The sequence below is a fragment of the Andrographis paniculata genome, unplaced genomic scaffold, assembly GCF_009805555.1.
Source record: "Andrographis paniculata isolate CXL003 unplaced genomic scaffold, ASM980555v1 Contig60END, whole genome shotgun sequence".
In the NCBI taxonomy this organism is placed as follows: domain Eukaryota; kingdom Viridiplantae; phylum Streptophyta; class Magnoliopsida; order Lamiales; family Acanthaceae; genus Andrographis; species Andrographis paniculata.
In genome coordinates this window covers 1,336,661-1,361,916 of record NW_026137596.1, presented here as the reverse complement: position 1 = coordinate 1,361,916, position 25,256 = coordinate 1,336,661, and the positions used below count along the sequence as shown (strand labels likewise).

The window sequence follows — 25,256 nt, the reverse complement described above, 5'->3', positions numbered from 1 at the left end:
TAACATCAATACAGCTATAACTAAATAGTAAAAAAACAATTAGTCGGAAGATACAAATCTCAAAAATTGTGAAAATTAACAAATGAAAGATTCTTCCTCGTCTGCCAAACTTATGAAATATTTTCTTTGTATATTACAAAATAAAATAAAATAAATATTATAAATTTGACGAATAAAGAAAATATAAAGCTGAAAACTAAAGCTAGGTTTGAAGAGGGTAACCTACACATTCCCGCCAAGGTTATAAAACCGATAGTTCGGCCCTATATATAAAATTTTGAAACCAAACACGCTTCATTAACACCGAAGCCAAGGGACGTCCCAACGGCCATCCATAACATATTTCAAACAAAGGATCAAGTGTTTTCGCCATTAGCATCGATCGAACGAACAAATAGTTTAGTTACTTCTGTACTGTAACTACTGAACCCATATCCATCCAGCCCTGTTTCTACACACACACAGTCTAATCTGTACTTAAAATTGCCTCAAGAAGGAGCCAATTACCTTACAGCAGTGGCTAAGCGAGCTGCCGTCTCATGTAAGTGTCTTCATGGACGAACACAGGGCCCTGGGCAGGATGGCCTTGCGGATTCTGTGGGGGGAATTGAGGTTGTCCCATGGCGATGTTTGCTTGCGGTGGGGAAGGGAAGGGTGCAGCAGGCCATGGATTGGCTCGGTTCTTTTCTCCGGTCATTATGAGGTAGTAAATGAGCCCCAAGCTGACGCTGGCTAGCGACAAGATAGCCGCCCCTGCGAAAACACCTGGCTTTACGACATAACAGTAGTAACCGCCCAAGTAAAGGCTCTCATCACCATGTTGGTCGTTGAGAGCAGCACCTGTTAGCAACAGGAGGAATGCTATAATGCATGTAAACCTGCATGTGTGTATATGGCGTTAGAGACGAGTGGCAGTAGAAAAATATCTCGAGAAAATAAATAGGGCTGTCTCCTGGAAAGTAACAGTCGCACCTCGTGCTATTGATTAAAAGATTATACAGTTTTGTTAGCCTATTCAATGCCAGTTGCCTATAAAGTATCTTCATAATTACATTGTCGGCAATTAGAGTCTAAGTCAGTAAGTACGAGACAATGAAGCTTCTAATGTATGTAGATGGTGGCTATCATAATAAGCATGTTTTACATGGGATTATATCCTAATCGAGGAAGTGAAGGTATAATTAGAAATGACGTGTTCCATGACGAAGCAAGGGAAATAGACTGCCAAAATCTAGATCATGTTATCCAAGTCTTCGGTGTCAGGATAGCAGCGCTATATAGGACAAAATATGAACGAATAAAATTACCAGGAAACAACAAAGCAGACAAGTGCAAGAGTCCAGTTAGAGTTGGATTGATGAGGGCCTTTTCTACAACAAACGCATCCAGTTGTTATGTTGATGATCGCTTGAGCAACGATGAGTGCAACAGCAGCTGTCAATCCGAGGGCCATAGCAGGACTCCTTGGATATATACATTCCATGGTAGACGGATATTCTACCTGATTTCCCTGCATTGCAGCGAAGAAGCAAATTATAGCTGAATAAAGAAAAGTTTAAAGCTAAAAAATCAACTCAAGTCTCGCTAAAGCTAATGCCACCAGCTGATAAAGGTTCTATCAAAAAAAACCTGTCACGCTCGTATTCACATACATATTTTCTACAGGTTCGTTGTACTGCTAATGGCATTATAACGGCTACAAGTGAATTTCAGTTTGCGGCATGTGAAAATATTGGTTTTGGTAGACCTTATGTACTAATTCAATTACATTTCCAACACAGATTTTATGTTATGCCATCAGATGATTGAAGACCAAAACCCACAAGATTTAAAAATAAGACCAATTAAACTTCTGCCCATTAGTTCAAATGAGGTCTTAAAATCCAGCTAATGTGTATAAAATTACAACAAAAAGCGCTTATCAGGTATAGATAACACGACTGTATCCTGACACTTATTTGTTGCCAGAGATGGGGATGCAAAGATGATAGAATTGATTATATACTCCTGCACCAGCACATAAATTTAAACTGCTTACCAAATGTGTTCACCGTTAATATGTATTCCATTGTTTGATATGCACGACAATTGACAGATCTATAAAATGGCGAGTTGAAAAGGACTTACAAGTCACACACACATAAGTGAAGATGAAATTATTGGACAAAGTCAAATAACCAATCGAGAAATGGCTATACTCGACAAGTAGTAAGTACTCGTCTAGACTACGATGGCACTATATCCATAGTAGAATCTTTAAACATACTGATAATGACTCTTTTAGGGGTTACATAAACGATGAATAAGTCGAAATCCGTCCCTAAAAAGTTCATACAATAGAAAGAGGTAAAATCCCGAACTAAAATAAACAGGACGAGAGCGACTTATGTAAAAACATCTTTAGAAACAACAAAAAAGCCAAACCAGAATCAGCCGATCGCAAAACCAGCAACAAACAACGATAAATCCGCAGGCGCTTATGCTGATACACACTTTACCTTAACCCTTGTGGCCTCGGCAGCAAATCCAGTAGCCGCAGATAGCAGCCCTAAAAAGCCAACAGCACAGCACACTATTATCGCCTTCCTCTCCATTTCCCCCAATCAGTTATCGTGGGTTTGAGTTAGCTTAGCCAAAAACTGCTGTTCGTGAAGGAGCGGGGCAGAATCGGGTTCGGTGAAATGTTTTTCCAGAATTTATAGCGACCGCAGCTTTCATCAGCATCGATTTTGTTGCTGCGTGTTCCTCTCAACTCTCGGGGGGCAAAATTGGAAATTCGTAGCGCCAATACGGACAAATACAATGGCCGCAACGTGACTTTCCGTAATTTACATTAGTTGCGTTTTATTATTAGTGTTTTCTAATTGGTGATATCGATGTCATTAATGAGAAAATATTTTGAAGAATTACGATAATCTCTTTGCTGTCCAATTTTAACTTTCTGCGTCCAATTTTAACTTTCTATTATAGAAAGTCACGCAGAGTTGACAGTTGGTTGATTCGTCTCAAATTAAATATTTTAAACGGATTAAATTATTCAATCATAATTGTTTATTATTGTTTCCGGATCGGTTTTTTTTATTTTTTTAATTATTGTCTTGTTTTATTAATTTTTATTGGTTTGAGTACAATAAATTATGTTGAATTATTTAAAAATTTAATATAAATAAATATATTAGCAAATTATTAAATTATAAATATTTTTACATATATAATAAATATATTAATCAATATTAATATATTATAATTTGCAGTTTCGATTCGAATTGAGAGCCTCAGTCCTAACCCAATTCGTTTATTATTGCATCGGATTTATGTCAAGTATCGGATTGAAATCTTTTACCAAACCTAATTATTTCGTATCAAATTCATATCGAGTTATCGTATTTGTCAACTCTAGTAAAAAGGTCATATTCAATACAAGCCTTGAAATCCATATTATATACTTCATATAAATTTTATCACATAACTTATTATTCTATATTTCAGTTTAATGATATTAGAAGAACAAAAAATGACATTTATATTAGTTGTAGCCTCTGCAGGCTTGATGAATTGACACAACGAATATCGTAAGTTGATAGAATGATCATACAAAAGGTATGCAAGTGAGTTCCAGTAGCTACTGAAGGCCATATAGTACCAAAGCAGCAGCTCCGGCGGCCCCGACAACGAGGCCGACGATGACTCCGATGGGCAGGCCTCCGCCGACAGCCTTGCCCTTCTCAGCATCGTACCTCGCGAACCTCTTCTTCGGAGCTCTGCACTGCGGGCAAGCGTAGTCCTCCCCCTGCTCTTCAAATGGCTTTGACAGTGTGTAAATGTATCCGCAATCGAGGCATATGTGCGTCGCCCGGGCCTGCATAACCAATCAAGAACATAATCGATGATCAATCAAAATCAAAATCAAGATCAAGATCAAGCCTATTGAGCTTCAGTCATACATTCATATAATCAATCAAGAACATAGTCTAGTAGATGATCGATCCAAATCTAAATCTAAATTTAAATCAAGATCAAGATTTGAGTTGCCTTTTGAGCATCAGTTAACTTTCTTCCAAAGGAAGGGGGAGCTGGACGCTTAGGTAGTCTCTTCACATCTACTTCTGCTCCCCTGCATATAAATGTGTTGAATTCGACTTAATTTCATCGACAAATCGAAAAACTTGATTGATACAGATTTGATTCAACCTGCTGATGACAAAATAAACAGAATCTGGCTTGGCCTGGATGGCTGTTTTGGTGAAGCCAAGCTTATCAGCAGGCCAAAGTTCATCCCCAAAGAAGCTGCTCGTGTACAGCACTTGATCCCCTGCCTTGAGACCTGCTCGTGCAGCATTTCCACCACTCTGCACAGCCTGCAGTGCACCAAATCAACAAACACAGACACAATTTAATGGTAATGGTGATGATAGTGGTGGACAATTGATTAATTGCTTACAGTGATGACAACTCCACCCCCTTGTTTTTGCCCCAAAGTTAACCCTAACGGCTTGTCGACTTCAACCTCGATGCTCTTTCCAGCGCCAGCAGCAGTTCTGGCATTGATTTCGAGTCCTCTTTTTCGCGCGCTTGTGCTGATACTGTTATCTGCCTCAGCAACCAATGAGCTGAAGAAGAAGACATTCCGTTTGGCTTCTTCTAGGGTTACCCCATGGAAGCTGGTTCTCTGCACGAAATTAACACATTTAAGAAACGGAAGAGCAAGCAGCAAGCCGAGTGGGGGTAACCACAGATAGATACCTGAACGTGAATCTGAGGAGCTGAGTAATTTGAATTGCTTTTGGTAACGAGTCTGGTGGAGATGGAAGAGCAGGATGCAGCAGCCATAGCTGACGACATTTTTGATCGTCGGAATTACTGGCTCTCCTGTGGCTTTGAACTATGATTGGATGAATCGACGATGGGTTAGGACAAAGCAGAGCCACACGCCCCCTGAATCTCTTAGAAAAACCCAACAGGAACTGGATGATAGCTCGACCACACACCTTCCAATCTCTATCACACTTTTTTTTTTTGTTATGTTAAATCTTAATAAATCAATTTGATCTCATCTAGTGTGTTCGTTTGGGAGTTTAGATTTTGAGTTGGGATTTAAATGGAAAAAATTTTGAATTTGAATAGTTATATGAATGTAAAATTAATTTTAGTATAATATAAATTGATTTTGATGTTTTTGGAAAAAAAAAAAAAAAAAAAGGATGAAATCCAATTCCCAAACAAACATACCCTAATTATATCAATTGAAAACTTTACGTACCCAAAATGTAGTATGACAAATGTATTTATAAATACTGCACCAAAATTTTGGTATCAATATATTAAATTATTACACTTGCTGTTTCAATCTTTTAATTTTCTAATGTTACATAACTTTCCTATTTTAGCAAAAATTATATATTTTAATTTATTAAATTTTAATTAAATTAATTAATTATTTTTATTATACGATAATTATTTTTATTAATATATTTTTAATTATTTACTAATTAGATCTCTTATAACATATTTTAGTATCTACAGTAAAAAAAAAAAATATACTATAGCCGAAACAGATAAAATAATATATTTTAAATACTAAAATATCGAAATTGTTTGAATATATATTAAAAATATCAAATTATATACAATCAGATTAAAAGGCGGGATAAAGTGGGGTGGGGGGGGGGGGGGAGGGTTGCTAAAAACCCCTTTGTCCCCGTGTAGTTTTCACCTATCAATACGGGCATGGATAATAGAGACGAGAACATGGCATTAACATAAACACAAACATATTTTTGAACAAATAATAGGATTATGAAAATATATGTATTGAGAGTTTGTAAAGTTTGATTAATTTTGTATTAATATAAACTCAAATATATTTTTGAACAAATAACAGGATCATGAACATTAACATGTATGTATCGACAGTTTGTAAAATTTAATTATTTTTTTTATTGAGATAATTTATTTATATTTTTTATTTTCGTTAGTTAATATAATTTGTCATTTTATTTTCTTGGAAATATGATTATACACTTTAATAATGAAATTTTAAATTTTATAATTTATTAAATTTTAATTAAATTATTTAGTTATTTTTAAGCTTAATTTATAATTATTTTTATTATATAATAATTATTTTTACTAATATATTTATTACTTACTAAACTTCATCGAAATTCTCATATTTACAGTAATAGTCTCGTATTGCCTACTAAATTTCTTTTTATTTTTTTTTTCATTCTCAAACCTCACTTTTTTTTTATCGGATCTCAAACCTCAATTTGAAGATACAGCCTGGGCCGAATGACTTAGGCCCATTAATTGAATAGGCCCAAATAGGGTAAAAGCCTGGTAGGGTTTCTGACTACAAATATATAACGACGAGCATTTGCCTACATCAGGGAAGGATTTGGTTGCCGAGTGCTGAGCCGGAGAGGTGAGTTCCGATTCTTCGACGTCGCGCCCGCCACCGCCGTAAGTCTACTCTATGTTTGGAAATCCTATGCTTTGATTACTCTTTATTATTGTGATAGTGAGGCGTGATTTGAATGGTTTTCATTTGCTTATTCTTACTTGCTGTTCGTGTGATTGTGGAGATGGTGGAAGCGAGGGGGTTGGGTCTTGTTTCTGCTTGCTAATAAATTGCGTACTTTGTTCGTTTTTAGATGTTTGATTTTGTGATTTTTTGACTTCCTGTGCAACTGGTTTGTTCTTTTTAACTCGTGCGGTTTATGGATTCTTAAATTATGTTCTTGTGGTAATTTCTTTTGAGACAATGCCCTAGAAGATTGATTATAACCTTGCTGGTGGAATTCTATCACAAGATAAATAAAGGTCTTTGTGTTATGTGATGCAATTGTTCAACTTTGTGAAAAGAGATGCGCCTGTACAGTATATGCGTGTTATGTGATGTAATTGTCGATCTTTGTGAAAAGAGAATTTGGTTAGGCGTTTTGTTTGTCGTGGTATGTGTTTGTTGTGTAGGACTCAATCAATTGAAATCTTAACGTGATTTGCTGTTATTTATCACTATGTTTGCCAAATGGCTGGCCTTCAGAGTCTGATTCTTTGTATGAATTATGTGTTCCTTTGTGATCTAGGTGAATCATGGTTAAGCATAACAATGTTATACCAAATGGGCACTTCAAAAAGCACTGGCAGAACTATGTGAAAACATGGTTCAACCAGCCTGCCCGCAAGACCAGGAGAAGAATAGGTAACCTAATGTTTTTGGCATTTTCTAGTAAGTTAAAAGACCTATCTTTTGCACGAGGATTTACTCTTGCGCAATCTTGTTTATTTTCAGCAAGACAGAAGAAGGCTGTCAAAATTTTCCCCAGGCCAACAGCTGGACCCCTTCGTCCAATTGTACATGGGCAGACATTGAAGTACAACATGAAGGTCAGAGCCGGCAAGGGATTTTCTCTGGAGGAGCTAAAGGTGAGTTGCTTCTTATTTTGCACATGTTTTTAATTGACATTTGCAGAAGATTGGTATCAATTGGATTCTGCTCATCACTTACTTCTATTTCATTCACTACGATATTTAGTTTTACTGAATTTCCTTCTTGGGGTTTGGTTGACATTTTTCATCAACAATATTCGTCCCTTGTCAGTGTGTTTGTCATCTTCTTTTCTCCGGACTTATGTTTTGATTTTGTTTGATTTGTTTCCATAAAGGCTGCAGGCATCCCAAAGAAACTTGCGCCAACTATTGGCGTTTCTGTTGATCATCGCCGTAGAAACTGTTCTTTAGAGGGTTTCCAAGCTAATGTTCAGAGATTGAAGACATACAAAGCCAAGCTTGTTGTCTTTCCACGTAGGGCTAGAAAATTCAAGGTAATGACAGTCATCACATCGCTTTCTCAGCTTCTTATCCAATTTTTTTTAGAAAAAAACTTACGGATAACTCCTCCCTCCACAGGCTGGTGATTCTACTTCAGAGGAGCTGGCGACAGCCACACAAGTCAACGGTGCTTTCATGCCAATTACCCGTGAGAAGCCGACTGTTGAGCTTGTTAAGGTTACTGATGAGATGAAATCATTCAAGGCCTACGACAAATTGCGTCTGGAGCGCACAAACGCCCGCCATGTCGGTGTTAGGGCCAAGAGAGCAGCCGAAGCCGAGAAGGAAGAGAAGAAATAGTGAGAGGGAAGAGTGCATTTCAAGTTTAGGACAAATCTTGCATCAGTTTTTATTTCTTCTTCCTGAATATGTATGTGAATCAAGGGGATCTATATTTTGTTTTGATCACATTTTTTTCATCATTCTCAGAGATGCTTGACACTCTAATGCTTCCTTCTTTTAATGAATGTTTCAGAATTTTGATATCTGACCAAATGCCCCTTTTATCCATTGACTTTACTTTGTAGGTTTAAATGAGCCCAACAGCCAAGAAGATGATAAATCAAGAAATTAGTTATCAAAATCTCTGTCGGCTGTCGTAAAAACTGAATCTTTTTTATTAACTCAAGAAATATTCTAATAGGAAAGTGGATTCTGTTACTTTTTATCTTCAATTTTGGATTGAATCTATTATTAAATCAAGAAATGTTCTAAGAAGGGAGTATTATTTATCACCGCCTAGCTAAGACTTCATCGCACCCACGTCTTCCAATACTTTTCGATCCAGATTGGCCCTTTTCAACTATCAATATTAAATAAGAGAATAAAAAAAAAATTAAGGGAGAAGAAGCATTGGCAGCCATTAGTTTTATTTAAAGTTCAACGCCGGGTCTCTATCAAGTGATCCTCCTTACTTGTGTTGTGTATTGGCCGGAGACGCGCCGCCGTCCATGGCTGCTCCGAGCATGGGGTCTTTGAGGCAAAGCTTTGTAAACAGGAGTAAAGACAGATTGCTCTCCAGAAAGTATTACTCCGGCGGAGCATTTGATGACTCTTTCGTCTCCCTCTCCCGCGAAGGCTGCTGCCATCGGATTTCTCAAGCGCTTTCCGATTGGTGGAACTATGCCAAGGGTTTTGCAATCAGTGCGTACGGAATGGGAAGATCCGATCCTAGAAAGGCAATTTTTGCCGCCAAGATGGGATTCGCCTTGTCTCTCGTTTCAATCCTTATTTTCTTCAAAGAGCCGATGAGTTACATTAGCCAGCATTCGATTTGGGCGATTCTCACTGTGGTAGTAGTCTTCGAGTTCAGCATAGGTGACGGTTATTTTAGAATAAGATTTCCACTGTAGTTCCAGATTTTTTTTAAGCAATCCTTGATCCTGCTGCCGCCGATTTGCTTTTGTTAGATCCTTACTGTTCGATGTGCTTGATTCGGCGTTTGTTTATGATTCTATGAAGGTGCTACTCTGAGCAAAGGTTTCAATCGTGCCCTAGGGACCTTCTCTGCCGGAGCTCTATCTCTAGGGATTGCAGAGCTGTCTGTGTTGGCCGGTCCGATGCAAGAGGTGGTGATTGTGATCAGCATTTTCATTGCCGGTAGGGTAAAGTTTCGATCGAGTTTCAATCTAGTTTAATTTGTGGAATCCTGATCTTCGATTGCCATGGAAGTTCTTAGAATGTGTTCTACCATTATGCTCGTCTTGCTTGCAGGCTTTTTTGCTAGTTATTTGAAGCTGCATCCTTCTCTTAAGCAATACGAATACGGTTTTAGGGTGTTCTTGTTGACATTTTGCATCGTTTTGGTATCCGGAAGATCGAATTTCTTCCAAACAGCATCTTCCAGATTGGTGCTGATTGCAGTCGGTGCCGGCGTTTGTTTGCTTGTAAATGTGTGTATATTCCCCATCTGGTCCGGCGAAGATTTGCATAAACTAGTTGTGAAGAACTTCAAGGGAGTTGCTACGTCTCTAGATGGTGAGGATTAGCTCGATTCACAGATTCTCGCTGCTTTAATGGAGATACTAACATCATTCTTCTGTTAAAATTGTTTAGGCTGTGTAAATATGTACTTGCAAAGCGTCGAATACACGAGGATTCCATCGAAAATCTTGGTGTACCAGGCATCTGATGATCCCCTGTACAAGGGGTATCGAACTGCTGTCGAGTCGACTAGCCAAGAAGAATCTCTGGTACGAAGAACCATTTATCTTTGGATATTATCCATCGTGTTTGCCATCACTTACTGTTTTTTCTTGTGCAGTTGAGTTTCGCAGTATGGGAGCCGCCTCACGGGCGTTACAAAATGTTCCGGTACCCATGGCACGAATATGTCAACGTAAGCGGTGCTCTAAGGCATTGTGCATTCATGGTGATGGCGATGCACGGATGTATACTCTCCGAAATACAGGTATTTGGGCATCCTTCGAACTTTATTTCACTCGATTCGTTTACAGCATCGTTGAAGAAATCGATTCGTTTACATTTGGCTATTCGTGTTCTTTCTTCGGACGATATTTGTGGGGATTATGTTGTGTAGATATTGGCTTTAGAAGCGAGTATCGGCGAAGTTTACCTAATTAAGCGAAACCTCGTCGGATTACCATTTCGATCTTTAAATTTTGATTGCTTCTCCTTGTCGTTGTCTCTGCCAATGTTCTTCGTGTTTAGTAAACGAGCTTGTGTTACGGTTTGCAGGCGCCATCTGAATTACGACAAGTCTTTAGGGATGAGATTCGGAGGGTCGGAACCGAGGGATGTAAAGTGCTACGGCTGCTCGGCGAAAAGGTAGATAAGATGGAGAAATTACCGGCCGGCGATGTGCTCAAGGAGGTTCACGAAGCAGCCGAGGATTTGCAGCTGCTGATCGACCAAAAATCGTTTCTTCTGGTGAGGGCCGAGAGTTGGGCAAGCGAGAAACGACCGGAGAAATTCAAAGATCCCGAACGGCTACAAGAGCTTAAGGACAACGAAAACAAGCCGCCGTTGATGAGCTCGCTGGCTGACTCGACTAATACGAGATCGACGCAGACATTGCGTAATTACGATGCGCAGAACCCGAACGCGAGCTATAACATGTCGTGGGGTTCTGGAACGGATCTTTTTCGACAGCAGACTATGTGGCCGTCGCGGCTTTCGCTCATCGGGGAATCTGCTATTCCCAACGAGCGCGAAGCGCAGACGTACGAGAGTGCGAGCGCATTGTCTCTTTCGACTTTTACGTCTCTGCTCATTGAATTCGTGGCACGGCTCGACAACATTGTGAACTCGTTCCGAGAACTCAGCGAGAAAGCCCGATTCAAGGAGCCTGCTGATCATTTATCCAGAGCGGGAACCGTCGACCGCGGCTCCTGGGGCAGACGGCTTTTGCGATGCATCTGCTGCTGCAATAATTGATTGATCGAGATCGATCGATCACTCGTTCGATTAATCGAATCGAATATTTCTCAAAAGTTATGTTTTGTTACATACTTATAATACCAAAGAGAATGCCGGCTTCAAATACTACGGTGTTGTTATTCAGAAAAACTTCAGGTTCTTTCGATTACGAGTATCTCTTAACATCAAAAACCAGATGAACGGACGGATAGGATTCAAGATCAAGAAGAAGCCTGCGCTGCCGTCGATTTTCCGGCAACCATCGCCAAAACTGACTCCGACTCCTCCGGAAACACACCGAGCTTCCACAGGAGCCTTTCGACCAGCTCGCCGGCAGCATACGACACCCCCGACGCCATCAGCCCGAGGATCACGAACGACGCGACTGATTTCAGGTAACGTTTCGGCGGGCGCTGCACGTACGCTTTTGCGACGGCCAGCCCGGAAATGCAGACAACGGAAGCTGCCGCGACGACCACCAGTTTCAGCTGCTTATCGTCTGTCCTCCGGAACGAAAGACCGTACGCCACTGGAGGCACCAGCCCGAAAAGCAGGTACGACGTTACGACAGCCACCGCGTGGATTACGAAATTCTCCCTCCGGCCGAGGACATCCCTGTAACGATCCCTTCGATCGATCGGTTGCTCGTTCCTTAGCTCCCGAATCTGCACAGTCGAACATATGCGATAATTCATCCTTAAGATGGCATAAACCGAGCGAGGTTTACGGAAACTCGAATGTTAGTGACGCAGCTTACGTTGTTACAGACGACGAAGAGGCCCCCGAAAAGATTGGCCATTCCCAGAGCTAAAATGTTCACTGCAGATGCAAGAAGACAACAAAATTGTTCCATAAAATTTGGCGACGCGGCACAGCCGTCGATCGGAAACCAGTGATTTAAGTAGCGGAGACTTACGTGAGGCGGCGCCACCGCCGGCTGCAGATGAGACGACGCTCAGGCTGGTAATCGACTCGGCTAAGCCACCATATACTATGCTTTTAATCACTTCGACTTCGACTTCTTTTCGCAATGGTTGTTGTAATGCACTTGCAGTATCCGTTGGAGTGATCGATCCTTCGACTGTTTGGGACGATCCAGGCGGCGGCGACGCGTCTATATTGATCACGGTATCCTTCCCTGCATCGGATTGAACTTCAAGAGCGCAATCGTTGTCGAACAAAAACATTGGTATGATCTACCTGGAGCAAGATGAGTTCTTGAAGTAGTGTCGACTATCGGCACCTCGTCGGCGGGGTGGATTTCGACTGCACCACTGGATTTCGGGATATGTTTTGGTATGTAGCTGTCATCCGGAATCTCACGAGCTGAACCCTCTGTCGATTCGATGTTATTAACTCGAGCAAATGCTGTTCCGGACGAGTTCTCATTGCCTCCGACACTGTCTTCTTCACTCGATTTTACGGCAGCTTCTGCATCAGATTTCAAATCGACGGATCATAATTGAATTGTTCTTACAGGAATAAGGAATGTATTATTACCTTGCTTGGCTGCTGGTTCCCGCTTGCTCGGCGCATCCATGGAAGTCTTGACTACAACAGAGGAATGCGTATAACATATTAGAGCTCACCTCGAAGTGATTTCTCATTAATGCTATTTAGTCGAATTCTTACCCATTGGGATGAAGAAGCTGAAGCAAGATAAGCATCTGAATATGGGGAGCCATTTGTCTTCTTCATCCTCAGTTGCAGAAGCTAATTGAGTTTCATCTTCTCCACCTGCATCTGCATCACGAGCTTGTGATTGATTTGTGTTACTGTCGAATACGATCTGTTCATCGTCCGGAAGTGGAACCGTGCGTTTCCTTTTGCGAAGAATAACCCTCTTTGTTATGCAGGAATTGCAGTTGGGGCAGTAGAGATCATGAGTGGTCTGATTCTGTATCACTCTTTCGACTTCGAATTCATTTTCGATCAAATCAATCTCTGCACTTACTTCCTCTTTATCGGATTCGCGGGGGATCGTGTTGTTTTTGTTTTTCGGAAACAAAATTTGAGAAGAAGAAGCCTGAGAATCTGAAGTGGGATCAGCTCCATTCTGGAAATTGTAGCCAGATTCATCACCTGCAAAGAGAAGTCAAAAGTTAATGAAGATGAACACAAACATGGCAATATTGAATCCCCATTGCAAACTATTCGAAATTTTCGATAAGTTGATCCACCTAACCATGTGTTGAATTGATAATTAAAGGAGTGACCTTGAGATTGAAATATGAGCAGGTTATTATGGCAAAGTTGATTATGATTCTGAATATGGTTGAGGTTGGAACACAGATTTCCATTTCGATTCCCAAATGTCCAAGTGCAGATTCTGCATTTCCATAGCCCTGAGGAGAATCATCTATATGTGATGGGGTAGTTGCACAAGTGATATCATAGATGATTTTTTTTTTTGTTTATTTTCTTTTAAGTGATTCTCAGAATGGATAATAGAAAGGAAAGGGGCCATTGGTGTTTGTTGTATTTATATTTTAGAGACATGTAGGGACGTGGGACAAGTTTAAGGTACAAGAATGTTGTGGATCTTAATCGAATTAAGCAGACAGAATCATTAAAAGAAATGGATCTTGGGTGCTGTAATTGTAAACAATGCTTTTACCTTGGACTTTGTCGTGGTAAACAAGATTATTGTTGTCCCACTCTTTCTCCTGTTTCTCTCTCTGTTTTTTCGACTCTTTTTCTTCTTCTTCTTCTTTTTCTTTTTCTTCTTGGGTTTGAGGTTTTTGGTGGCCATTAGTATGAACAGCAGCAATTCCAATGGAGGTGGTTTTGATGTCTTCTTCTTTTCTTGATTTTCTCACAAGAAGATTAGTGACTTCTTCTTCTTCTTCTTCTTCTTCACCTGCTGCTGGTTCTGGAAGGTTCCATGCCTGTTCTTCCTTTTCCATCTTCTCCATAACAACCAACAATGGAAGCAAGAAAGAAAGAAAGGAATAAAGGTAGAGGGGAAATTAAAGGGAATGGCTGCAGGTATGGCTCGGGTTCTGCTGTATATAATCACGGACAAGAAGTGTTGTCAATAAATGCCCTGGTTTCAGGAAATTGCAGAAAGCCATGAAAATAATTTTGTAGTTATTAGTATTTGTTTATTTTACCAAGTATTAATTTGGTATGGTTGAATAGAGGGAGGGCTTCTGCATCACAGAGATATTTTTATATACATATAGAGATAGACATAGACATAGATGAAGGCTTGCTGGCAAACCTATATTTATAGAATATAGCTGACACCATGCACTACTGCATTTCACATAATTAGTAATATATATATACATACATTATATTCTTATTGTAACAGTGAAGTGAAATCTTTTCTTCTACTTTCTACTGTTGGTGTTTCAGTAAAAATAAATAAATAAATGCATCAAAATTAATTAATTAATTAGTATTGCGTTGTCAAGATTAGGTGTAAGTGAGTGAGGAACTCTATCTAGCAAATTAGTTCAATTAGCAGTTACTACTACTACTACTACTTTTTTATTTATGGAGGCAGACAGTCAATTATATACAAGGGGGGCAGGCAGCCTAGAGGTACATGGGTAGGTTTAATAGTAAATGTAGCAGTAAATATTACACATGATGGAGATGATATATATATATATATAACTACACATAAATTATTGTTCCCAACTAACTATTTATTCCTATTACTATTACTATTTAATACACACTTATTTACATTAATATAACACAAACATATATGTCAATGCAACACATGATATATATAAAACAGACATGACATATTTTCAAATAAGCACCAATCAATACCATAACCAATTCACCATATATCAAGTATCAACCATGGAAGCATAAGCACATTAACAATAACAGGTACCTTCTAGGAGGGATCTCATTTGCGAATAAAATTTCTCCACTCAGTTATGCTTCAATCCAAATGACACCCGAAACATAGTTGAGAATAAGGGATGATAGCAATGGAAACAAAATTGCAACTGTCTATGTGTGTCTTTATGGCAACATAAAAGATAAGATAAGACAAGACAAGACAACAAACTATTTCCGGCGCTTAGCACCTACTGATTCCGCAGCGGCACCCTTCAATGGCCCCCTCTCCGCCTTCCTTTCAGCTCCGGATCCCTGCATATCATCAAATGTCAATTTTAGTTCTTATTCTTCCTTCCATCAACAATATTGTCACTTGGATAGTGGGGAAGGCGACGATTTTTACCTATCTATATGATCCAGAATCAGCAATCTTGGCCCCGGTGGTATTTTCACATCCCTAAGAGCACTGTACGTTTTATACATATAATATTTTGTCAACTGGAAACCTCGTATCACAATTTGTTTCTTATCTTTGAAGGGATACAACTCACCTGTCTGTTAACAAAGGTAAAGTGGTGTCCGTCAGCAAACCTCTCTTAAAATTCTTCTCATAGTTCTGCAGCCCAAGGTTGCTTAACATCGATCTTGTCTTCACATAGAACACATCTTCAACTGGCGGTTGTGAAAACTTCTGCCCCAGCTGCATTTCACCAATAAACAATCCCATATTTAGAGACATTACCAATCGCGCTATTGATGCATTAGCTACATCACTTGTAAGTTAATCACCTGGAAAAGTCCACCTTGAACGAGCGCAAAGAAAAGGCCAGATGTAACGGCATTCATAGCCTGATTAGGCCCACCCATACCGCTTACTAGAGAAAACATTGCCCCAGAACCAAATGCAGCAACCATACTGCGATAATCAAAACCAGAATTGGATTAGCAGGCAAGATACCAACAGAACTAACAAAATTCTGGGCTTAAGTGAATAGTCGACAAGAAAAGAAGTAGTACGGTGTACAATATAATAAGCTTTGTATTATTTTGTTATATATTATCATTATTATTTTGACAATTCAACACAGTAAGGAATCCTTGTATCCTTGGCAGCATAGTGCAAATTTCAACCAGATAAGATGTTTAATCACATAGATATATGTAGAAGTAGATCGAATGTGCTTTTTCCTTCTTCCCATCATGATGATGAAAGTTTCTACTTTCTAAAGTTAAATAGATGACCAAATAAATTATTACAGTCTTGCAAAGTGCATTCAATTGATATCTCAGTCAATCTAAATGAAGCAGCAATAAACAATACGGGTCGAAAGCATAATGAAGCACCTTTCAGAATTTAAATGTGCACAAACACCCAACAAAATAATACTCAAGACAAGAGAATGCAGTTTTAAAACCAGAGAGGCAAAGCTGTTTCGACAGGTATTGGCTGGAACAGAATGGAGTATACGGGTGGGGAAAATGACCAAAATGTAAAGAACCATAAATGAATTCTCAATATCGTTACCCCCCTTCATCTACTGCAACAATTACATGAGAAATACCTTGATTGAACATCCTCCTTCCCTCTCAGTCTCTTCATAACACAAGAAATACCGGCATTGACGCCTGTCATGACAGCAAAGTTCCGAGCCTGTACCAGAGGGCCTCCGGACAAAGCCTGCAGTGGAAAGATGAAGGATAATCTTTCATTAGCCTTATCACATCGATCAAGCCTCTTGAACCCACAAATCAACCTCTAGAACAATTATCCATCACTTGAATTATCCAAAATATCAGATGCAGGCTAAAACTAGTTTTATTGATTCACTCATCCATTTGACTGTAATTCAGCAACAATAGAGAACAAATCAAAAAACGATCAACCAAAAGAGGACCAAACGCAGTTTGCAGATAGCTCGTAGAACAAGACAAGTACGGGAAAACCCCCAAAATCATCCGAATTCTCCAGAATAAGCTCAAAGCCAATATTTCACAGCGGAGAACAAATAATTACACTCTTAACCGACCAACCACTGTCGCCATACCCTCGACGTAACGATATGCACACCATTGGAACCAATTAACCGAACATAAAACTGTAATAACAGCGGAAATCAAACCTGAGCTTGTTTCAGCGACGCCATAGCTTCCGGATTAAGGCCTGGCGCATTGGGCGGAGGAGAAATCAAGGAGGAAGCATCACCGGTGAGCGTCCCCATGAAAGCGCCAATAGCCGCCCCTTGGCCGGCGCTGGTGGCGGTGACAACGGCAGCCTCAACGGGGAGAGACTGCTTAGCTAGCCACTCCTTGAACTTGACCTCCACCTCCTTCAACTTGGCCTGTATCAACACAATTGGGTTCTGATTGGGGAGTCCCACTAATCCTCCTCCGCCGCCGGCCTTATTTCCAATAGCCACCGCCATCACTCCTTGCTTACCTTCACCCATGCTGAGTAACGAAGAAATCCCTCCGGAATGCCCTGCGACGATGGGGCGGCAATGATGGAGAACCTGAAGGGGGTGAGAATTAGGGAGGTTTAGGGATGACGAAGGATTCGGATAAATAGGAAGACGAAGTAGGCAGCTCGCACTCTCATTCGGCACAGTGAGGCCAGCAAACTGCTCTACCAAATTTCATTTTCATCCCCGAACAAAGTGAAAATTCACGACTGAGGAGGAGGTTGGGACCTCCCAATGTGAGAATATATCAAATTTGCCCCAACATTTTTCACTCTCTCAAAACATGTAAAAGGAAAATGCTTTCTGAAGCCCATTTGATGATAATAATAATAATAATAATGTGGCCTGTGTGATTCATAATTTGTTACACTTACACTTGAGAATTGTAGTAGCAGCAAGCAAGCAAGCTTTTTCACCTAAAATGGTAGTAACAGAAACAGAAGCCATGAGGGCAGGACACCTATACAAAGCTAGAAGACAATTAATTGGTACAACATTTAATCATCAATGAATGCCTCCCTCATCATACAACTGCAAAATTTGCAGCTTCAGATCCATGAAGTTAGTTAGATCCATGACCTACAAACAACATCCATCTTCAACAGCATTGCAGGCATTTTCATGTTTCTGCACTGCGGGGTTCGATTCTTTTCAGAACAGCATTTTTTTTCCTAGTAGAGAATATAATAGCCCTCTATCACTTGCAGTCAGTCACCTGGAACCAATGTTCACAGACACAATTTGTAACCTCAACATGGCAGTGACTCAAATCTCTCTGTTAGGAATGCCTTAGCAGTGTCTTGGAAGAGGGTGGAATCATAAAACCCGAAGCGCATCATCCCTCCAAAGCAGTCGATTTTTTCCCCTACCTGGAATGAAAAAAGAGTAATTTAAAAGTTTCCTCAAGATCCGAAACAAATTGTTGTATCATTCATTAAGACAAATAACAAACTACATCTGACAATCTCCTGAATGGCATAGGCTTTCAGCTCCTGAAAAACAACACAACTTTAGAAAGAAATGGAAGAATCATTAAATACAAAAGAAAGAAGCAAAACAAACACAACATTAGTTATCGCTTTCTTGCCATACCTGCAATACAACAAAAAATCAAACAAAAATGAATCAGTAACGCATTCTTAAGCATAAAGGTTTTAATGCTCCTCCAGTTCTGATGAACCAAACATCTTCCATATACTGAAGGGAAGAGTGTTAGGAAATTGAGAAGATTACACGGCTCTATATTTAAAACAAACCAAACCAAAAACACTGAATAAACAAAGTATATAAAGCAGGATGCCTCAGGCAGCCTCAAGGTAAATAAGCAACTACAACTTTTAACACATGGAATTAAATATGTAAGGAGCACGACAGCGAACAGCATCAAATAGAAATACTAATTCTAATATAACCGAGTCTTATCGTACTTCAAGCTGCTAAATGCAATACAATGCAGCAGCTCAAGCATTCATAGTAAGTTAAACAGGATATAGCAACATACACTTTCCAAGAGTTTAGTGTCTTAAGACATTACTAGAGCTACTCATAAAAAAGGAAGTAAAAAGGCACGACAACTAGGTCGGCCATGGTAGTAATTAAAAATAGGTTCTTTAGACCCTAACTTAAACTAGGAGAACGAAAGTGCATAAGGAGAGAGACCGATGCATTATTAGCAATTATAACATCTAGCTCATATCCATGCCATCTCCAATCGGACTGCAGATGGGACTGACAGCAGTAAATGACCGCTCAAATGGTGAGGGTTGATACTGGGCATCCCTTCTGCGCTTAAAGGCACAGCTTTCAGTGGGGGGACAGTTCTCTGCATCAAACTTCCTCCGGATACCTCTCACAGCCTGTTGCTCAACTGTTGTTAGGGGAAAAATCTGTTTGCTCACCCTGCAGAGGGAGCTATGGTTATCGTATACAATTCTCTGATTGCAATTTTTGTCACAAATGTGCATCAGACCAGTTAGCTTGCAACGATACATGTTCCCAAACACAAGTTCATTTTCACACTTCCAGTCACACTTGTGGACAGGGTTAGGCTCATCTTGTCCAAGAATACTAGACAAATAAACAACATTGGTAGGAACAACTACCGTGGATTTGCCAAATACCTCCATTGCTGTCTGAAATGTTAAAACTCTTTAAAGAATCCCTTACTCCTGACCTCAGGACACAGATGTTCTGCCGACCTAAAACAAACAGAGTATTATTTAATCTGAACGAAGAAACTAAAATGTCATTGATTATCTAGAATCGTTCCTAGCCTTTCTCTATGAAAACAAATCCGTAAGCGCATAGTCAATCGACCGCTTTAGAACAATAATCATATTTGTTCTTTACTCTTCACCCATTCCTCAGTTTTCTCCCTTTCCTCTTCACCAAAGCCATACCAACAACGGCTCAACCACACTGTGCGTGCGTCCATACACTCGAAATTTTACATAAATTCACGCAACCAAGAACAAGAACACAGATCCGCAACAAATACACAACATAGACAAAAATCCAAAGCCAAAATCACCCATGCAACACGCAAACGACCAGTTTCCATAGAAAATTGACCTAACCGCGCCTAATTATCAACCGAATTCAAATAAACAACAAAACGAGAGCATCAGAGGACGAGGGAACTTACACGACAAAACCAAAACAGCACCTCCGCTCGCGAAACAAGGAAGCACAGCGCAAATAGCAACCAGAAAAAACCTAGAAAAGGGGAGCAGCGACGGAAGAAGAGGCAGGGCGGTATTTATAGATAGAAAAAGTAAGCAAATAGTGATCCGATTCTTATGTTTCACACCTTGACTTAGACTTTACACAACTACCAAATTTAATGGAGTAATTGCCTATTGGTACTCAAAAAATTCGTTAATTTCACTCCGGCACCCAAACTCACGTAATTCCTGCTTCAACCCCTACAATTTATCATAATTTGAATTTACCCCAAAATTCCAAATCTGTGCTGCTGCTGCTGCTGCTGCTGTGCTGTGTTTCCATTTCAAATGAGATATTACACATTACAACAGTCCATTGTCAATTCTTGTATTACATCTTCAAAAACCACCAAAGCTAGAAGAAGTAAAAACCCAAGAAACATAAGTTATACAAATACCAGGGACAGGAGAAAGGTTAATTTTACAGAGCAGTCTGCCAATCCAATCCCACAGTCGAGAAGCAACGCGACAACTTTTGTTTCGATCTCTTGAGTCTCCCTTTTGTCTCGGCAGAAAACAACAATCTTGGTTGAATGTGATGTTGTCATGTCTATCATATCACTAAGCCAACATTCTATTAATAATTTGAGATGCTATTCGCGAGGCCGGGCAAGCCATAGAGTGCTGAGGGCACGCAGGCGCGAGAAGTAGTCGCTGATGGCGAGGAGGGCGCGAGCTGACTGGCGAGTTGTTAGTATCCGGTGCATTTGTTGGAGAGTTTGCTGCCGTAAATTGTCAGCCTTGTAATAAACCAATAGTAATAATGGTTAGATCAAGTGAAATATTTATTGCTTGATGAAGATATCAAATGGAAAAAGGAGATAACCTGATGAATGAAGCCTTGGAGGGTTCCCAGCTTGCCCATGGCCATTGCCATTTGACCCATGTAGCTGGCGACGTTTCCAGACGAGCCTGATGGGCCGAGAGAACCTGCTAATGTCTCAGCCAAGGATTGTTGCAGAGCTTCCATGCCCTGTGACAAGGCATCTTCTGCCTGTTGAGATGACTGCTGCAGGTTGTTTAAGGCTAATAGCTGCTGCTCGGTTAATGGCTCCAAGTGATTTGTAAGAAGCTGCAACCAGATGCAAAACAAGAAAAGTATTTTGTTCACACTAACTTACTGTTTCACAAAGATGTGTGATGGAGGGCGAGTTTAAAAGATGGAGAAAGAGCAAAAAACTTGAACAGGTGTTGCTTACCTTGAGAAGTTCAGACGAGCGAAACCCACCGAGCCAAAGGAAGCATCGCTCGGCGGGTGTCTTCCACATGCCTGACAAAATGTGAAAGACATCAGCCTTTGCAGCATCCCCTTTTACTTTAAAAATTTCTTCGTAATGCGACACAACGCCCTCCACAATAATGCGAAGTTCTGCATCCCCCGCATGCGAATTGACAGCGCCTCTGAGCTCATTAATCCGTCGGTTATGCTCCTCTAGCCAACGGGCATATTCAACATCAAAGGCCAAAGCACCTAGGAATTTGAGATTAACAGGTTGACATTCGCATAGATGAAAGTTGAAGTAGCCATAACTGAATTTGCTGAAAGTACTTTTTTATGTTCTATATTTCCACAAAAACAAAAACACACGTGTAATATCTAATTTGCCTAGTACAACACAATGATCAAACTCTCCTACCCTTAGAGAGGAAAAAACTGTTCACCAAACCAAGTTCTACTGAAAAGCATGTCTACCAAAATCCAAGCTGTCATTCACTAGAACCGAATAAATTCATTTACTTTAGAAGTTCCAATTAAGTAAAAAGTAATCAAGTTTAATAAACTATGAAATTCCTTCCTTCTTTTCCAAGCCAAGAAGTGCATTGGGGGTAGCAGCAAACAGAACTCACATGTCAGATCTGAAATCACATGGTAATTTAATAGCAGTTCAAATCTAACTGAATCTTGTCTAGATGTTGATTGTTTATCACCTGCGGGAAGGTTAGACAGTCTCAAAGGTCAAGGTGATCCAACTTTGAAAAGCCCTTAGCCCTTACAATACCCACATCCTCAAGCTAAATTGCCTACAGCTGCATCCCTAGTTTAAATCCAACTACTTTTGCTCACTATGATTTACATAATTAAACCTATTTCCAACATTTATGAGAGCTATAGTTATATAATAATTTTCCTATCATGCATGAAATAATCCCATTTTTTTCTTTTGAAATGAAAACCACTCTATCAATTGTTTGTTTTAATTGCAGGGGATTGAGCACCCCTACTCAGTTTTTCTTTCTTTTTTTTTTGTAATGAAGCAAAACTCTGACCACTTTTTGTTCACTGCTCAATTTTGACTTGCTCCAGTGAGCATCATGGATCTACTAATTAAGTGGGGGAGCTAACTAGAGTCAAACACACTGGAATTTAGCATACAAGTTAGTTCGTACCAAATTCAAAGAACACAAGCAGAAACCCAAAACATACTTACTACCACATATCAAGTTAGCATGTAGGAGTTCTACCACTTCCCCTAGCCTTGGCACAGGCACTTAGTTCATATGTAGGAGTTCTACCACTTCCCCTAGCCTTGGCACAGGCACTTAGTTCATCTCCATAGAGCCAATAAGCAGTCCTGCTATAATCTAAGATCTAGACCAATTTGATATACAGACTTCATCCAATCTACATGATCAATAAACCAGGCTTCACATAATCAAAAGAAGATGGATCATACCGTTTCCCCCAACGGATTGCGATTGATCTCCTGAACTTGAAATGAATATCCCCTTCACCAAAGACATGTATATTTCACAGATTGAGAAGCAAATAAATGCAATGAAAAGGTGCTTGCGATATTGTTGATTTAGACAGAATCCAGACCTGCTGCCTGGCCCGTTGAAGCTCCTGTTCGAGCTGTGTCAATTTCATTCTGCTGCTCTCTAACTGTTGAACATAGGCCTAGGTTCCAGGAAGGAAAAAAAGAAAAAGAAGATGATGATGAACACAATATGGTGCTGTCAGATCGTGGAACACATCAATCATAGAATATCAACAGCTCCATGTAATCAAAGTCATTCACAATCTAATTATTTTTACTTTACAAAATTCATTCTCTCAAAAGCGAATAAATAAAGCCCGAGTGAACAATACCACAAACCAAGACATTACTACAATCACACCATGCCGCAAACAACAACCAAACTTATCTTCAAAAAAGCTTTGCGTACAAGAGATTGAAGATTCACTCAATTAATTATCATGTTAAAGCTTAGAAGCTTATGTTATTTCTTGGTGACCTTTTTTATCATCCCTTGAGGGGACATCTTCCACTGAGTTACCAGGTACATTAAAAAAACATTTGTAAAATAGGGTAGATGGTGTTCTTCAATTACATGGGAGTTAATTGGATGCATGCATCATCAAATATTAGACATATACTTAACATAAATGTAATGAAAGTAGAGTATGCACAAAATGATAATGTTACCTTTTTTCTCAATCGGCTTTTTCTTGCAGCTTCACGATTTTGAGCAAGCCTGCGCTGAGTCTGAAAGAGACATGGTATAAAAATTATAACCTTTATAAAAATCATATCTAACTTAACAGCAGAAAGGAATCTGCAATCCAGTAAGCAAGAACCTTTTGATCTCTTGATTTATCACTACCATCAGAAGCAACTGTCTGCAATTGATTGTTCCGAAACTGTAAAACAAGAGATGCACCATTAAGTTAATAAATATATATATATATATATATATACACACAATTGTACCCTGCTAGAATAAATGAAGCAATGAGAACTTCGAGCAAGCGCTTACACCTCAAGTCAAAGTACGGAAACATCAAAAAAAGGGATATAGAAAGGGGGGGAAAGAAGATAGATGCAGCATATCTTTCAACTACAGATAAATCTAATGAAAGCAAAACAACTTTCTTTGAGAATATAAATTCAAGATTACCCTTGAATTCTTGTCTTCAGTATCTGCATCAGTTGAAGTATCAGTCCTAGGACTGCCATCAGCCATTTTAAACACTCCACGGCTCCCGGAGTTAATTTAAATTGCGATAAATAAATGCAGTCAGATGTCTGAGAAAGGTCAATAATCAAAAACCAGTGTTGCCCTGAAAAAGAAATAAAGTAACTAAATGGCCTCAGAATCAACAGACAAATTATAGATAATATTACTGTTATCAACAAACACGCGTTAGCCGCTGCCGCCATTTTTTCTAGATGAATGGTTTGGTAGGCATATGCAAATCATATTTAGCTGAAATAAACAAGACTCTTAGCCGTATTAATCCATAAAATTCCCTATTTATCATAAATGAAGAACCATGGAGAACAGCCAGAATGCCATGGACCTAAACTCCCTACTATCTTAGGTTTCAAATATAGTTTAAAACCTAATAGAAATCTTCAAGACAAGCACATACAATCCATACACAAAAATTGAAAAAAGAACACAAAAACTAAGATTTTCCTCCACACTAACATTTCCACAATAAGACCATGTTTTTTTTTAAGGAAACACAACAAGAACAAAACTTCAAGGCTCATCCAAAAACTCCTATTTTTCTTCACTCGCAAATCATTGCTCGTTGATTCTACATACACATAAATATTTACATCAAGCGAAAGCATTAATCTAATCGCAGCGACAATTGATATAATAACCAAAACCACGAATCCATACCAAAAAAATAAAATAAAACTTCTACCACTCTCGTGATATGGGTATCCAAAATCCGAAGTGTTTTCCGACAAATTCGCTGGTCTCCTCGGCCAACAACGAGTAGGAATCAGTTTAGCAGACTGTGAAAGCTTCGGTCGAGGTGCGTGAGGTTCCTTTCCAGATTTCTTTGTATCTCCAGTTGTCCCACTGTTACCGATTGGGAAGAGTTGATAGGGTTTGTACGAAAAAGAGGGGAAAGGCCACGAAGAGATTATTGATTGGGAAAGCTTCAGTCAGAGCAGAGCAGCACAAGCACAGCGCGGAAGGTAATCGATCGGAGAGAGGGAGAGAGAGAGAAAGGGAAAGAGGCATACGGAATACACAGATTACAGATGACAGTCTACGCACCCTTGACTGCATTCCACTTCATTTGCAGATATCAATG

General features: G+C 39.6%; 8 protein-coding genes across 18 annotated transcripts; 2 read left to right on the top strand and 6 right to left on the bottom strand.

Annotated features, from left to right (window-relative positions):
• Positions 1-270: 270 nt before the first annotated feature.
• Positions 271-2,707, bottom strand: LOC127259726 (protein VASCULATURE COMPLEXITY AND CONNECTIVITY). Its single transcript, XM_051287279.1, has 3 exons — positions 2,499-2,707; positions 1,308-1,510; positions 271-878 (listed from the first exon to the last, which is right to left on the bottom strand). Exons 1-3 carry the CDS (start codon positions 2,592-2,594, stop codon positions 521-523), a joined length of 657 nt encoding a protein of 218 aa, XP_051143236.1. The 5' UTR covers positions 2,595-2,707; the 3' UTR covers positions 271-520.
• A 792-nt stretch (positions 2,708-3,499) lies between these two features.
• On the bottom strand, positions 3,500-4,941 carry LOC127259287 (uncharacterized). The gene is made up of 5 exons (XM_051286506.1): positions 4,744-4,941; positions 4,442-4,669; positions 4,192-4,358; positions 4,033-4,114; positions 3,500-3,859 (listed from the first exon to the last, which is right to left on the bottom strand). Exons 1-5 carry the CDS (start codon positions 4,840-4,842, stop codon positions 3,623-3,625), a joined length of 813 nt encoding a protein of 270 aa, XP_051142463.1. The 5' UTR covers positions 4,843-4,941; the 3' UTR covers positions 3,500-3,622.
• A 1,432-nt stretch (positions 4,942-6,373) lies between these two features.
• Positions 6,374-8,320, top strand: LOC127260095 (60S ribosomal protein L13-1-like). The gene is made up of 5 exons (XM_051287772.1): positions 6,374-6,462; positions 7,089-7,204; positions 7,295-7,428; positions 7,668-7,826; positions 7,912-8,320. Exons 2-5 carry the CDS (start codon positions 7,096-7,098, stop codon positions 8,131-8,133), a joined length of 624 nt encoding a protein of 207 aa, XP_051143729.1. The 5' UTR covers positions 6,374-6,462; positions 7,089-7,095; the 3' UTR covers positions 8,134-8,320.
• A 289-nt stretch (positions 8,321-8,609) lies between these two features.
• On the top strand, positions 8,610-11,856 carry LOC127260089 (aluminum-activated malate transporter 4-like). Its single transcript, XM_051287760.1, has 6 exons — positions 8,610-9,150; positions 9,295-9,432; positions 9,547-9,810; positions 9,889-10,025; positions 10,097-10,243; positions 10,531-11,856. Exons 1-6 carry the CDS (start codon positions 8,784-8,786, stop codon positions 11,227-11,229), a joined length of 1,752 nt encoding a protein of 583 aa, XP_051143717.1. The 5' UTR covers positions 8,610-8,783; the 3' UTR covers positions 11,230-11,856.
• Positions 11,323-14,935, bottom strand: LOC127260088 (membrane protein of ER body-like protein). Of its 4 annotated transcripts, none has more exons than XM_051287755.1 (8): positions 13,829-14,935; positions 13,428-13,556; positions 12,844-13,293; positions 12,712-12,762; positions 12,412-12,642; positions 12,128-12,364; positions 11,969-12,030; positions 11,323-11,876 (listed from the first exon to the last, which is right to left on the bottom strand). In XM_051287755.1, exons 1-8 carry the CDS (start codon positions 14,124-14,126, stop codon positions 11,433-11,435), a joined length of 1,902 nt encoding a protein of 633 aa, XP_051143712.1. In that variant the 5' UTR covers positions 14,127-14,935; the 3' UTR covers positions 11,323-11,432. The 4 variants fall into 4 exon arrangements, with proteins under 4 accessions (XP_051143712.1, XP_051143715.1, XP_051143714.1 ...); XM_051287758.1 differs by having other exon boundaries at positions 12,128-12,349; XM_051287757.1 differs by having other exon boundaries at positions 12,412-12,639.
• Positions 14,936-15,047: 112 nt separating this feature from the next.
• LOC127260094 (chloroplastic import inner membrane translocase subunit HP30-2) lies at positions 15,048-17,626 on the bottom strand. The gene is made up of 7 exons (XM_051287771.1): positions 17,606-17,626; positions 17,136-17,525; positions 16,578-16,693; positions 15,805-15,931; positions 15,567-15,715; positions 15,419-15,481; positions 15,048-15,327 (listed from the first exon to the last, which is right to left on the bottom strand). Exons 1-7 carry the CDS (start codon positions 17,609-17,611, stop codon positions 15,288-15,290), a joined length of 891 nt encoding a protein of 296 aa, XP_051143728.1. The 5' UTR covers positions 17,612-17,626; the 3' UTR covers positions 15,048-15,287.
• LOC127260092 (transcription factor TGA2.3-like) lies at positions 17,308-25,247 on the bottom strand. 8 transcript variants are annotated; one of them, XM_051287766.1, is made up of 12 exons: positions 24,858-25,247; positions 24,098-24,260; positions 23,778-23,840; positions 23,626-23,685; positions 23,019-23,096; positions 22,873-22,924; positions 21,397-21,668; positions 21,024-21,269; positions 20,119-20,937; positions 19,595-19,672; positions 17,849-18,343; positions 17,308-17,525 (listed from the first exon to the last, which is right to left on the bottom strand). In XM_051287766.1, exons 2-9 carry the CDS (start codon positions 24,161-24,163, stop codon positions 20,791-20,793), a joined length of 984 nt encoding a protein of 327 aa, XP_051143723.1. In that variant the 5' UTR covers positions 24,164-24,260; positions 24,858-25,247; the 3' UTR covers positions 17,308-17,525; positions 17,849-18,343; positions 19,595-19,672; positions 20,119-20,790. The 8 variants fall into 8 exon arrangements, with proteins under 8 accessions (XP_051143723.1, XP_051143724.1, XP_051143721.1 ...); XM_051287767.1 differs by lacking the exon at positions 17,308-17,525 and adding an exon at positions 18,430-18,466 and having other exon boundaries at positions 17,793-18,343; XM_051287764.1 differs by lacking the exon at positions 17,308-17,525 and having other exon boundaries at positions 17,793-18,343; positions 24,833-25,247.
• Positions 18,851-19,600, bottom strand: LOC127260096 (uncharacterized). Its single transcript, XM_051287773.1, has one exon. It carries the CDS (start codon positions 19,598-19,600, stop codon positions 19,160-19,162), a length of 441 nt encoding a protein of 146 aa, XP_051143730.1. The 3' UTR covers positions 18,851-19,159.
• Positions 25,248-25,256: the final 9 nt, after the last annotated feature.

Excerpts from the sequence above, each read along its gene's own strand:
- LOC127260089 (XM_051287760.1), top strand. The coding sequence starts at position 8,784 with ATGGCTGCTCCGAGCATGGGGTCTTTGAGGCAAAGCTTTGTAAACAGG. Across the intron at positions 9,811-9,888 it reads AGTTGCTACGTCTCTAGATG|GCTGTGTAAATATGTACTTG; the intron begins GTGAGGATTAGC and ends AAAATTGTTTAG. Across the intron at positions 10,026-10,096 it reads CTAGCCAAGAAGAATCTCTG|TTGAGTTTCGCAGTATGGGA; the intron begins GTACGAAGAACC and ends TTTCTTGTGCAG.
- LOC127259287 (XM_051286506.1), bottom strand. The coding sequence starts at position 4,842 with ATGTCGTCAGCTATGGCTGCTGCATCCTGCTCTTCCATCTCCACCAGA. Across the intron at positions 4,359-4,441 it reads GGGGTGGAGTTGTCATCACT|GCTGTGCAGAGTGGTGGAAA; the intron begins GTAAGCAATTAA and ends GGTGCACTGCAG. Across the intron at positions 3,860-4,032 it reads AGTTAACTGATGCTCAAAAG|GCCCGGGCGACGCACATATG; the intron begins GCAACTCAAATC and ends TTGGTTATGCAG.
- LOC127260095 (XM_051287772.1), top strand. The coding sequence starts at position 7,096 with ATGGTTAAGCATAACAATGTTATACCAAATGGGCACTTCAAAAAGCAC. Across the intron at positions 7,205-7,294 it reads CAAGACCAGGAGAAGAATAG|CAAGACAGAAGAAGGCTGTC; the intron begins GTAACCTAATGT and ends GTTTATTTTCAG. Across the intron at positions 7,429-7,667 it reads TTTCTCTGGAGGAGCTAAAG|GCTGCAGGCATCCCAAAGAA; the intron begins GTGAGTTGCTTC and ends GTTTCCATAAAG.
- LOC127260092 (XM_051287766.1), bottom strand. The coding sequence starts at position 24,163 with ATGGCTGATGGCAGTCCTAGGACTGATACTTCAACTGATGCAGATACT. Across the intron at positions 21,270-21,396 it reads GCTCGTCTGAACTTCTCAAG|CTTCTTACAAATCACTTGGA; the intron begins GTAAGCAACACC and ends ATCTGGTTGCAG. Across the intron at positions 20,938-21,023 it reads TCCAAGGCTTCATTCATCAG|GCTGACAATTTACGGCAGCA; the intron begins GTTATCTCCTTT and ends GTTTATTACAAG.
- LOC127260096 (XM_051287773.1), bottom strand. The coding sequence starts at position 19,600 with ATGGAGGTATTTGGCAAATCCACGGTAGTTGTTCCTACCAATGTTGTT.
- LOC127260094 (XM_051287771.1), bottom strand. Across the intron at positions 15,932-16,577 it reads AAGGAGGATGTTCAATCAAG|TATGGTTGCTGCATTTGGTT; the intron begins GTATTTCTCATG and ends TGATTATCGCAG. Across the intron at positions 15,328-15,418 it reads ATTCTGGATCATATAGATAG|GGATCCGGAGCTGAAAGGAA; the intron begins GTAAAAATCGTC and ends GATGATATGCAG.
- LOC127259726 (XM_051287279.1), bottom strand. The coding sequence starts at position 2,594 with ATGGAGAGGAAGGCGATAATAGTGTGCTGTGCTGTTGGCTTTTTAGGG. Across the intron at positions 1,511-2,498 it reads CCGAGGCCACAAGGGTTAAG|GGAAATCAGGTAGAATATCC; the intron begins GTAAAGTGTGTA and ends GCTGCAATGCAG. Across the intron at positions 879-1,307 it reads GTCTGCTTTGTTGTTTCCTG|GTTTACATGCATTATAGCAT; the intron begins GTAATTTTATTC and ends ACACACATGCAG.
- LOC127260088 (XM_051287755.1), bottom strand. The coding sequence starts at position 14,126 with ATGGAGAAGATGGAAAAGGAAGAACAGGCATGGAACCTTCCAGAACCA. Across the intron at positions 12,365-12,411 it reads AAGAACTCATCTTGCTCCAG|TTCAATCCGATGCAGGGAAG; the intron begins GTAGATCATACC and ends GCGCTCTTGAAG. Across the intron at positions 11,877-11,968 it reads TCTTCGTCGTCTGTAACAAC|ATTCGGGAGCTAAGGAACGA; the intron begins GTAAGCTGCGTC and ends TCGACTGTGCAG.